The sequence below is a fragment of the Mirounga angustirostris genome, unplaced genomic scaffold (assembly GCF_029215605.1).
Source record: "Mirounga angustirostris isolate CCGP_5_RB_7025 unplaced genomic scaffold, mMirAng1.0.hap1 SCAF_17, whole genome shotgun sequence".
NCBI classification, from domain to species: Eukaryota; Metazoa; Chordata; class Mammalia; order Carnivora; family Phocidae; genus Mirounga; species Mirounga angustirostris.
In genome coordinates this window covers 33,984,920-33,997,365 of record NW_026991725.1, presented here as the reverse complement: position 1 = coordinate 33,997,365, position 12,446 = coordinate 33,984,920, and the positions used below count along the sequence as shown (strand labels likewise).

Sequence of the window (12,446 nt, the reverse complement as noted above, 5' to 3'; positions counted from 1 at the left end):
CACTTGAGCTGAAAGCCCTGTGTAAATTTAGAGGGTACTTGGCAATTTATTAGTGTGTTCGTGAAAGGTCAGTTTTTAAAAGTGAGAGCCATTTTCCTGTTTAAACATATCTTTCCATCTATTCCCTCAAATTTTCAAAAACAACCATGCTTTGACCACTGTGACGCAGGATCCCTGTTATACAGCTGTTAACTCCCAGGACACCTTTTGCTTTCCTTTAGTTTTGTGCTTTCTAGCTGCACTGTAGTATTCTAATTTCTAAAAACAATACCCTGAATGGTTAATGTCAAAAGCCATATAAGGATAAAAAATGAAATGAGCTTTCCTTATATCAGAGAGATTTCAATTAAACATTAAGAAAAATGTTATACCAAAAAGAATTTAGTATAAGAGAGTTTAAAGATGAGATTATTATATTTCCATTTCATATTTAGTCACTTGACTGAAAGAATCAGATTATGTGTAATATGAATTTTTAAATTCAACAATTGTAAAGTAATTATAATAACAGCTCAGCTAAAGAGTTCATACACAGTATCTTAAAACAACCATATGAGGTAACTACCACAATTAATTCCAATTCATAGATGAGGGTGAGAAAGGAAAAGTCCTACCTATGACCTCATGGCTAGAAAGTGTAAAGCCACAGTTTTATAGTAAATTTGACTCTGTTGTGTTTGCTTTCAGAACTTGTACTCATAACTGTTGTGCATATTGCCTCTCCAAACATTTACCTGTGTGTGACATTCTGAAGTAAAACTTTGTTTCTACCATAGGCTCTCCTGGGGATTAATGTATGCTGGCTTCGTATTTATCCTGTCGATTTTTATGGCTCTGATCATAACATCTATCCAAATTGTAGTAATTGTTGGCTTCATGGTGATATTCACACTCTTTGTCTTATATGGCCTGTCTTTGGTGAGTTGGCAAAATGTATCTCTTAATTTGTTTCACATCTCAGATATATGAGTAAATGATGTTTCTTTACGATATAGGTATGGCATAGTCACTAATTTGATATCTTGTTTTCTGTATGTTTTGAAAAAGTTTTTGACAATGTGAGAAATTGATTATTATTGCTAAAAATGATTCTCAAAGGGACAAACATACCATTTGGAACTCTTCTTTCTTCCTTCAGATAGCATTGGCTTTCCTCCTGAGTGTGCTGATAAAGGAACCTATGCTTACTGGTTTGGTTGGGTTTCTCTTCACTGTATTTTGGGGATGTCTGGGATTCACTGTATTGTACAGACAACTTCCTTCATCTTTGGGATGGACTTTAGGTCTTTTTAGCCCCTTTGCCTTCACTGCTGGCATGGCCCAGGTAAAGAGCGCAATGATTTTATGATTTTTTTATTTATTAGATTTTCAAAATTTTGAAAAGTTTGATAACTTCATGAAACTTAGTGATCAATCACCTTGTATTTTAAGAAGTTCTGCATTCTCTTGTGAATTATCATCAAAGTAATAAAGCAGATAGATCATTTATAAAATCCTAGAAAATTTAAAGAAAAATAATTGCCCATTATCTGACCCCTCAGTTTGTCTGATTTATGTCCCCTTTGAAGAGGCAGTAAAACGTGGAGATATGAGTAATAGTGAATAAGTAATAATGCCTGAATCAGTCTCAGCTCTGCCCACGTACCAGCTGGGTAAACTTGGGCAGACTTGACTTCTGTAGCCTTCCTTTCTTCTTCGTAGAATGGGGATGTGTTAGTAGAAATCACCTCAATGGGGGTAAACGGGAGGGCTGACTGTATTATTCTCTACACATAATGCTAGAGCAGTTCCTGACACATGCTATGTGAATGTGAACTATTATCTTTCTTATCTTTAAAATGAATCTCTTCAAGTTTTCCATACTTATTTAATATTTGAGTGTTTCTACAATATCTTATCCTTAGCATTTTTATATTTCCTTTATATGTCCTCCAGTTTCACTGCCCGCTCTTAGTTTCTCTTCCTACAATATGTTATTTTTGGCTCCTTGACCACTTCTCTATATTTTCTTCTTTAAAACTTATGTGGTAATCAATTAGTCAGTTAAGTTTCTATTCTTCAATTGTTTTACTTTCTCAGATAGCATTTCCCACTTTCATGACAATAATTTTATTTGTAAAAAGCAACACTACTACTAACAACTTCACTGTGCATTTTTGAAGAAAAAGCTATTAAAAGATGAACTATATTTTTCTAGGCAGCACCATTTAATTAAAAAAAACCCTTTAGCCTTATAGGTTCGTATTCTGTTATTTTATTCTTTTTAATCTCAGATTTTTCACATGGATTATTACCTGATCGGTGTTATTTTTCCCAGTCCGTCTGGAGAGTCATACATAATGATGGTTACTTTCTTCATTCTGGCACTTGATTCTCTTCTCTATTTGATATCAGTGTTATATTTTGAGCGAGTTTTGCCTGGTAAATCATAGTGTGGTTACAGTTGAATTTAAGGCAATTCTGCTGCTTGTAAGGTAATATCTTATAATTGTTTACTTGTAATTTAAGAAGCATTTCTGGTGGCAGAGGAAAGGAAACAGTCTCAGAATTAATAGAATCTCCTCATTTACATCTCACTATTTAATGGTCTGGCCAGAAATATTTGGTAAAAACATCTTAGTTAAAAATAACTTGTATTTCTTTTGGTTTTTCTCTTTTATAAAGATGGGGCATGCGTGTATGTGTGTTGGTTGGTGTGGAGAGAGAAGGAAACAACTCTAACAGCTATTGAACATGATGTTTTTTAGTGTTTGAATTGAACTCACCGACATTAAGATAGCTCATTAAGCAGCTCTTGCTAGTATTTGGCTCTAGGAAACTTGTTCTTCTGCATCTCAAGAATATGAAGTAGGAAACAGTATAAAGTTAATGGATGACCTCTTCTTTTCTTTCTTTTTATGGGCCAATCAGCCTAACAAGAATGCTTTATAGAGTATCATAAAAATTGGTAAAATAAACTCATAAAATTACATAAAATCAGTTAAAAATGGTTCTTAAATAATTATTGTTAAATTCCTATATAGAATGCATATATCATCCCAGGAACTAATATACTTATATTCCTTTCTGCCCACATAAAATCCACAAATTGTATTCATACATAATTCCTTCTCGTGCATCAGAATCTGAATAGGTCTGTCCTTTTCAAACCCTGTTATTTTGGTGTCTTTCTTTAAACGTTTTCTAATTCAGGTATTCTGTTTTTAAAATATGTATAGTTTTCTTTTAGACTTTTATTTGTTTCATGTTCTTTATCTCCATTACACTATTTTAGGATTTTATCTCCTATGCCTCTTATTCGTTCCATTAATATAATTTCATTTTAAAATTTCATAATCTATCATTTTGAAATAATGCATTTCTTATGCACTCAGCAAATTGCTTTCAAAATTATTTTGCAAAATTATTATTGTGAATAAACAACTTCTTAAAAATAAATGAAATTTCTTCTTTGAACAAAATGTAGCATATAATACATGTAACCTCTGAAACCAAGTTAACATATGCCTTGCTGCAGGTCATAGATAAGAATCAGCACTCTAGTATCTGAATGATTAGATAATTTTACTGTCATCTCAAACCTGCAAAATGGAAATTAAAATCCCAGATCTGATCTCCTGGTGTACGCACTCATTCTCTTGTTCATACACATAGCAAAGGTCTTAAAAATTCCTTTTTGCTGAACCCTTAAAAGTGTCCCCAGCTAAACTGGAGCTAGGATCTTCTCTACTTTCTCATCATCTTTTTCCTTTTGGAATTTCTTATTTTCTCTCTTGCCCATTGTTTATAACCCTTTGAATATAAATCAAGTCAATTTGTTTTTAGCCCATCAGGCCCCAGAGCCTAGTAGATAAAATTGAAACTCTTTCTTGGGAGTAGAGGAAGGCATAGTTAATGCTCCAAAGTTAATTTTCCCGTCACAACTCTGTGCCATATTACCTATTTGTCCTCTCCTAAAGTTTTGGGGTTTTTTTTTCTACATTAAAATTTTTTTCTCCAATACTTCCATCTAAAATTTAATTTGTCCTTTAATAGGTAATTATCCACTTTTTCTTCTGAGTTCTCCACTCATTCATAATTAGCTTACTTTTCAAATACTCCCCTAACCCCCACCCTCTGCTACGGGAAGGCACAATAAGAAATATTTATTTCTGGGAAGAAGGAATTCAATTTTTTTCTGTTTCTAAGTATTCATATAATCAGAAAATTTTACCAGTGAGTATTTAGTTCAGCATTTAGTACAAACCTCACATCTTAGATTTGCCAAAGCAGTGGTCTGGAGAGGTTATATGACTGGCCCAAGAACAAAGCAGAATTTGGATGAAAACTTTGAAACTGACTTTATTAATACTTCCCTTTTCAGTTTTCTTTTCCACTGAATTCAATATTCATTATATTTAGTGTTTATTTCCTGTCTTTTGTCTCTAGAATGTAAGTCCTCCTGAGGGAAGGTATCTGTAAGCATCTAGGGCAGTCTTTGTTACATAGTAGGTCCTCAATAAATTCCTGGTGAATTACATAAATGCATATATTTGTCTTCTTATTTTAACTTTCTTCAGGATAAACAGTGTATTTTTCCATCTAGAGACCACCTGGTGCAAAAGCTCTCAATAAATACTTGATGAAGGAATACAAGAATGTCCTCTTTTTTTCCCTCAGCTTCAAACAAAAAATCTATTTCTTCTTTTCCTTCTTCTCCTCTTCCCCCTCCTCCCCCTCCTCTTCCTCTTCCTCCTCAGTTTTTTTTTTCCCCCCCACAAATTTGATTCAATCTCACTTCCCCTTACGTGGGTACAGTATGTATTCTTTAACCCAAATTTTTATAAACATCTTTCAAATCCACATTTTTAGAGTAGGTTATATTTAAATGTTTTTACATTCATAATTCTTTTTCTGAATCAAAATTTCCCATAAAACTGATACTAATTAGATATCAGATTTAATCTTTGTTATCTATTTAATACATAACTGCTGATTAAGTTTATGTGGGTCAGCAGGCTGTGTCTTCAAGGCTTTCACAGTTAACATTAGAAACACAAAAATCAGTAATTAAATATAGTATAGGAAGTGTGATAGGAGAGGATACCACAAGGTTCATTGAAAGGGTAAGTCCTTGGGTTGGTGGGAGGAAAGAATTTCAGCTGCATTTAAAGGATAAGAAAGTTTACCTGGTGGACAAGAGTGCACAAAAAATTTTATGGTCAAAAGGAATAGCATGTGTGCCCAGCAATGGGAAACAGCTATGGTGTAGGGGAAATGAAAAGTTATTAGGTAGAGCTAGTACAGAGTTTGGGTGTCAGATGTGGTTCTAGTATAGGAATTAATAACCAGCTAATAAGAAATTACAAGGAGAGATTTTTTCCAAATACACGTCTGTGCACAGCTACACACACGGCCATATAGCATGTAAAGATCCCAATGATCGGGGTGCCTGGGTGGCTCAGTCGGTTAAGCGTCTGCCTTCGGCTCAGGTCCTGGGATCAAGCCCCACATCAGACTCCCTGCTCAGTGGGGAGCCTGCTTCTCCCTCTCTCTCTGCCTGCCGCTCTCCCTGCTTGTGCTCACTCTCTCTCTGTCAAATAAATAAATAAAATATTTAAAAAAAGATCCCAGTGATGCTGAGGTTCACCTCCAGTTAAGTCCCTCTGTAGGTGCCTGCTCTTGCTAACTCCATAGATCACATGCAGAATTTGGGATTCTCTCCTCTAGTCAGGTCCAGTATTGGTGGTGATCTCTGACAACCTTTTCTCTTGTTTTTGTTGAAATGAGAAAAATAATGTGAAACTTATTTATATACCTTAATTCTTTCATTGGAAGTTAAGTCTTTCATATTGTGAGATTATAGCCTTTAAATATCTATACTTTCGTTGTGAAAATATTTTTTCTCTTTTGCAATGGTGATCATAACAAGATGGGAGGCTTTTTAAATTGTCCTTAAAGAACACAGTATATTTATTTAAAAAAATATCATTCGTCCAAGAAATCCAAGAACCTTAGAACCATCAGTGTAGGAACTGGAGACAGATTGATATAATCTATGTAGGACCTTTCACTGATGAGATTTGTGTCTTAGGAAGATTGCTCTGACAGATGTTTGGCGGGTGGGTTCAAAGCAGGTGGACATCATAGTCTGTGTTGGGGGGGGGGACCAAATTGAGGACCACTGTAATATAGAGGGGAGGACAGACTCAGGAGATACTTAGGAGATAGGAACAATCTGACTTGGTAGTTAGTTATATAGTAGATGGAGGAAGTGAGAAAGAGAAGGGGTGAGGGTGGCTTTTGTTTCTGGTAACTTTTTGCCTTTCCAATGAAAGAATTAAGGTATATACTAGGGGGTAGAGAAAATGTCACTTAACTGGGTCAGCAGCTGCAAAACAGGAGTATCCAAAATTCATTCAATTTTTGCCATATTATTTTAAATGCTTAAATAAATAAAGACAAATAGTGTAATGATCTCACTTATATGTGGAATCTAAAAAAACAAAACCAAACCCAGAAAGAGAAAAACCAAACCAAACTTACAGAAAAAGAGATCGGACTTACAGCTGGAGGAAGCGGGAATTGGAAGAAGGATTTCAAAAGGTACAAACTCCCAGTTGTAAGGTAAATAAGTACGAGGGATGTCATGTACAACATGAAGACTGTAGTCAGCACCACTGTGTGATACATGGGAAAGTTGTTAAGAACATAAATCCTAAGAGTTCTTATCACAAGGAGCACATTTTTTTTTTATTCTTTTTGTTTTATTGTATCTATTGAGATGATGGATGTTAGCTGAACCTATCGTAGTAATCATTTTACAATATATGTAAATCAAACCATCATGCCTTAATCGTATACAGTCATAGAAGTCAATTATTTCTGAATAGAACTGGAAAAAGATCATTAATGTGTAGGAAAAAATTGGTATCAAGCTACACTAGGACAGATATCATTCTTTACTGATGTAGATGATTAATTCAATATCTAACTGTGTCTTGATTGATCAGATGAAGATGGCCGCCAGCATTCACCGTTGTTTTTCTTGAAGTCTTCATTTTGGTCACAACATCAAAACACTCACTATGAAGTCTTTGAGGACAAAATAAATCCTGAGCATTCCTCTGATGACTCTTTTGAACCAGTGCCTCCAGAGTTCCATGGAAAAGAAGCTATAAGATAACTAACAAATTATGTATACTTACAGGTAAAAGTTTAATAAACTAAGGTACAACAGAGCTAACCACAGGTCAAATGTTATAGATGATGTGTTTTTTGGAAGTTCCTTTCTTTCAGGTGTTTCTACCATCATTCTAAACTTTCATTCATCATTTTAAAAGTATTTTTGATATCGTCAGCAGCAAAATTCAGTAGCCCTATTCATTTTCTTGTTCCTCTTCTTCTACTTTCTATCCCCACCATTTATAATCTCTTTGCATTCTCTTCTAACACACACACACACACACACACATTATGATATGTATGTATGTACATATATAGCATATAAAATAGACACATGTTTCTTAGATTATCTGCCTTTAGGGAGTGTATGGATTAAAGTTTTGAAGTCAAAAGATTTCTCTAGGGCGCCTGGGTGGCTCAGTTGGTTAAGCGACTGCCTTCAGCTCAGGTCATGATCCTGGAGTCCCGGGATCGAGTCCCGCATCGGGCTCCCTGCTCGGCGGGGAGTCTGCTTCTCCCTCTCCCACTCCTCCTGCTTGTGTTCCCTCTCTCGCTGTGTCTTTCTCTGTCAAATAAATAAATAAAACCTTTAAAAAAAAAAAAAAGATTTCTCTATAATTTAGTAGCTTGGTAACTTTTTGCTGAACCATGTGAGATCTCTAAACTTCATTTTCTTCATTTCTAAGAAATGTGTAATATAATTCAACAGTACAGTGACTTCTTCTTGAGGAATTTAAAGAATCAGTGAGATAATTAAATATGCCTGTTAGGTAACAGGAACTGGATAAATGTTAGTTATCTTTATCCATATGGATGTGGTTGATTGAAAGGGCATAGAAATAAGAAATAATGTAGAGAAAAGCACTGGTAAAGGTGTTAAGGAAAACCAGGAAGATGTATAGACAATGGCTGCCTAATTCTTAATTTCATCATAATTTAGTGCATGCTTCTCTAGGTGTTTGCTTATTTTATTGAAGGAGATTATTTTTTTTTTTTTTTTTTTTTAAGATTTTATCTATTTATTTGACAGAGAGAGACACAGCGAGAGAGGGAACAGAAGCAGGGGGAGTAGGAGAGGGAGAAGCAGGCTTCCCATCGAGCAGGGAGCCCGATGCGGGGCTCGATCCCAGGACCCTGGGATCATGACCCGAGCCGAAGGCAGACGCTTAACGACTGAGCCACCCAGGCGCCCCTATTGAAGGAGATTATTGAGAAACACTCCTAAATGACATTCCATTTATGTGAAGTTATTTTTTTGGAAGTGTATTCTGAGGACAAAATGGAACATAGTGATTACAATGTGCTCCATGGATTGAAACCACCTGGTTTGAATCCTGGCTTTACTGCTTGTTAACTGTGTAATCGCAGCTAAGTTACTTGGCCGTATCTCGGTTTCTGTATCTTAAAAATGGGCGTGACACTGGTAATAAGTTTGTTATGAAGAGTAAATGAGCTACCACACATAAAACTTTTAGAATAGTGCCTAGCCCATAATAAGCATTTGGTAACTGTTTGCTAATAGGAATATCATGGATAAATTCAATCAGATATCTTATATCAGTTCACTTATTTTGGAACAGGTCAAAGGTGATTGGCAAAAGTATCTGGGAGAAGGGGAAGTGAGCAGAGAGACAACAGAGAAAGGAAAAAACTATAACCTGACACAGAAAGATTAGAGAAAACCCTCTATTCCCTGGAGTTGGAACTTCTCAAATTCTACCATTTCTAGTAGTTTTTCAAGCCCTAACTCCTGTGTCTAAAGAATGACAAGAAATTGAAAACTTACATAGCTATTTCAGTTTCTCCTGTTCCTTACCACTAACTTACAATAACTATGTTGACACCAGAAAATTTAGTTAAATTAACAAGCTAAATCAGGACCAAATCACATTAGTCAGGCCAAAATCTCACCTTTCAGCAACATGGTTCCATAAATGCCCAGAACCTTAACCCTGACTCATATTCCTCCAATGGGCAATGAAGATGGGTATGGTTGTGTGGTCATTCAGTTCTCCTAAGTGGATGCCACCAGTTGTCCTATTCAATGGTCTTAGATCCAATTTGCTGTTAATACTTTAACATGAAATGAGTGTACTCCCAGGTACATACAACAGCTCTAGCCTGTTTGAACCTGCACACTCTGTCCTCTACCTTGACAGCCTCTCTTTTTTTTTTTATTATGTTAATCACCATACATTACATCATTAGTTTTTGATGTAGTGTTCCATGATTCATTGTTTGCATATAACACCCAGTGCTCCATGCAGAACATGCCCTCTTTAATACCCATCACCAGGCTAACCCATCCTCCCACCCCCCCTCCCCTCTAAAACCCTCAGTTTGTTCCTCAGAGTCCATCGTCTCTCATGGTTCGTCTCCTCCTCCGATTTCCCCCCCTTCATTCTTCCACTCCTGCTATCTTCTTCTTTCTTTTTTTAACATGTACTATATTATTTGCTTCAGAGGTACAGATCTGTGATTCAACAGTCTTGCACACTTCACAGCGCTCACCATAGCACATACCCTCCCCAATGTCTATCACCCAGCCACCCCATCCCTCCCACCCCCCACCACTCCAGCAACCCCTAGTTTGTTTCCTGAGATTAAGAATTCCTCATATCAGTGAGGGCATATGATCCATGTCTTTCTCTGATTGACTTATTTCGCTCAGCATAATACCCTTCAGTTCCATCCACGTTGTTGCAAATGGCAAGATTTCATTCTTTTTGATGACAGCCTCTCTTTTTGTGCTTGATAGCCCAGCATGCCTCAGATCAGCTCCTTAGATCATTCTGGACCAGACTGTTCCTGCAGGCAAATTAGTTCCTTCATTTATTCATCATTCATTAAGCCCTCTGCCAGAACTAGGATTCAAAGATGAATGACAGTCTTTCACCTCAGGACAGGCAGAGCCTGGGGGGAAACAGGCACTTAAATAGATAATTAGTAAAAAGAGTGGTAGAGATGGATGCAGAGAATAACCAAACTTAGAGAAGGATCATTCAGCCCAGCCTAAGAGTGGTAGGAAAAGTCAGGAGATAACTCTTGAGGTGAGTCTTATGGAAGGGAAAGGTCACATAAGTTGTGATGGGGCACTTGAAGGTTCTTCCAAACAGGGAATACAGCATGACAAACATAGCACAGCAAGCAACAATGTGCGCGCGTCTAAAGAATGACAAGAAATTGACATTTCTGAGCTCAAAATACAAGGCTAGAAGAGGGAGAAGTAAATATTAAGAGGTACGGGCCAAATAAGATCACTTGAGTTTTGTTTGCCAAGGACAGTCTGTCCTGCATAGTGTGGGGAATCACCAAGTGAATTTAGGGAGGCAAAGTAGACAGCCAGACCTCTGACAGGTCACTTGGACAGCTTTCTGGAATGGATTTGAATGCAGCACAACTGGAGAAATGGAAGCATTCCAAAGGTTGTGTCAGTCTGGGTTGGTCAGGAAAAGTGAGTTGCTGGAAATACTGTGTAAGTAAAGGGATTTGGTATGGGAATTAGTAATTCATAAAAGTACTAAGAATGGAAGAGGGAGGGTCAAGAAAGCTGTAGCCAGAAAGGGAAACAGCCCCTGAGGACCTTATCCAGATGCATGGAAGTGGGTGGGTCTCACAAAGTTTGCTGGGATTCTCTGGGAAGGTTCCCACCAGGTTTCTTAATCTCCAGCAGCAAAACAGGGCTTGTCAAGAAGTCTGAGAAGCTGCTACAAACCTAGAGTCTGCCCCCATGACCTTCAGAGAAAAATGGCCTTTTTTCACTTCTGTTTTCCAAATCTTGCCAAGTTCTCCTCAAGTCCAATACAGAGAAGGATTTTTGGGAAGTGTAGTTCCTGGCATATCCTCTGTATTGCAGGAGACAAGGGGCTAGGTTGATGGAAAGGGAAAACATCATCAGGTTCAGAGGTCAAGGTGTAAGAGATGATAAGAATCTGGACTAGAAGGTCATAGACAAGTGATAAAGGGATAAATTCAAAGAGATTTCATAAACTTAAATTCATAAATCCATAAGGTTAAATTATAGTAATTTTGTAGACCACAGGATGAGGTGAGAGATAAGAAAGAAGGACGTTTCTTAGGCATTTAATTGGCATTCCTCGGTGGATGCTGAAAACACCAACTGAGATAGAGAATAGAAGTGGGACTGGTTTAGAGGGAAAAATAATAAGCCCTGTGTGGTATCTATGTGTAGATGCAGAGCAAAAAGCTGGATATTCCCATATGAGACTTTGAAGAAAGGCCTAAAGACACAAATTTGGGAATCATTAGAATCTAAGTAAGAGTTGAAGCAATGAGAGTGGGCACTATTATATGGCAAAGATTTGAGAATAAGAAAAATAGTTGGTTAAGTGTGGAATCCAGTTTAAGGAATCCATAAAGTATGCTGAGTGGAATAGTAAGAGAAGGATATGGAAACCAAGAGGGCAGAAGCCAAGGAAATAAAGCCTTGCAAGAAGAAAGGAGCTAGCAATTGTTTAATACAGCATCTATTAAACAATGACTGGAAAGTGTCAGTGTCCATTGGATTCCATAGAGTGTCATCGGTGTCTTTGCTCAGGATAGTTTCAGTGGAGTTGTAGGGTCAGAAGCTATGTTGCTTTAGGTTGGGAATAAATGTGAGATAAAGAAATGGAAACAGAGAGTAGAGAGACTATTTTGATAAATTTGCCTGTGGAGGAGAAGAAAAATGAAATAATAGGGGTTCAGGACTGAAGGAAAGCCTCTCCCCCATCCTCTCTTCCTCACTCTCTCTCCTGTTCTTTCCTTCCTTTCTTTCAGTGGTAGCTCTCTCTTCATTTGCCAACTGAGAGAAATAGCTGGAATATACGAAATAACAAGTTTGATAACAGTATGAGCAGGTCCGTGCAAATCTCTTTGGGGGTGGTGTGAGCTTTCCCCACTGCCCTCCTTGGATCCCGTTATGAGGGTGACACCCTACCTTGTGAGGTTCAGGATTAATCACAAACTGTAATATTGGCAGTTAACATAATCTGTCATTAGGAAATGTACTTAACCTCAAATTTGCTTCTTTTTTTTTCAGAATCAGAAATGTTACAAAAGAATATGATGGAAAGCCTGAAAAAGTAGAAGCATTGCAAGATGAAGAGAAAAACTTCATTGTTTTGATGATGTTTTTAATTAAAAAAAAATTTTTTTTGTTTGTTTCCTGAAGATGCAAATAGTCATAGTGGCAAATTGGAGAATGAGTCTAGATAAAAAGGAAAAAAAAATTTTTTTTTTTAAGATTTAATTTATTTATTTGACAGAAAGAGACACAGCAA

General features: G+C 36.8%; 1 protein-coding gene across 1 annotated transcript in view; it reads left to right on the top strand.

Moving 5' to 3' along the window:
- The window catches only part of LOC123854694 (ATP-binding cassette sub-family A member 10), a 60,152-nt gene that overhangs the window by 12,979 nt on the left and 34,727 nt on the right, over positions 1 to 12,446 (top strand). The window contains 5 exon segments of the mRNA XM_064583320.1: positions 777 to 918; positions 1,139 to 1,324; positions 2,274 to 2,421; positions 6,993 to 7,157; positions 12,202 to 12,262. Of these exon segments, the coding sequence (XP_064439390.1) occupies positions 777 to 918; positions 1,139 to 1,324; positions 2,274 to 2,421; positions 6,993 to 7,157; positions 12,202 to 12,262 (702 nt within the window).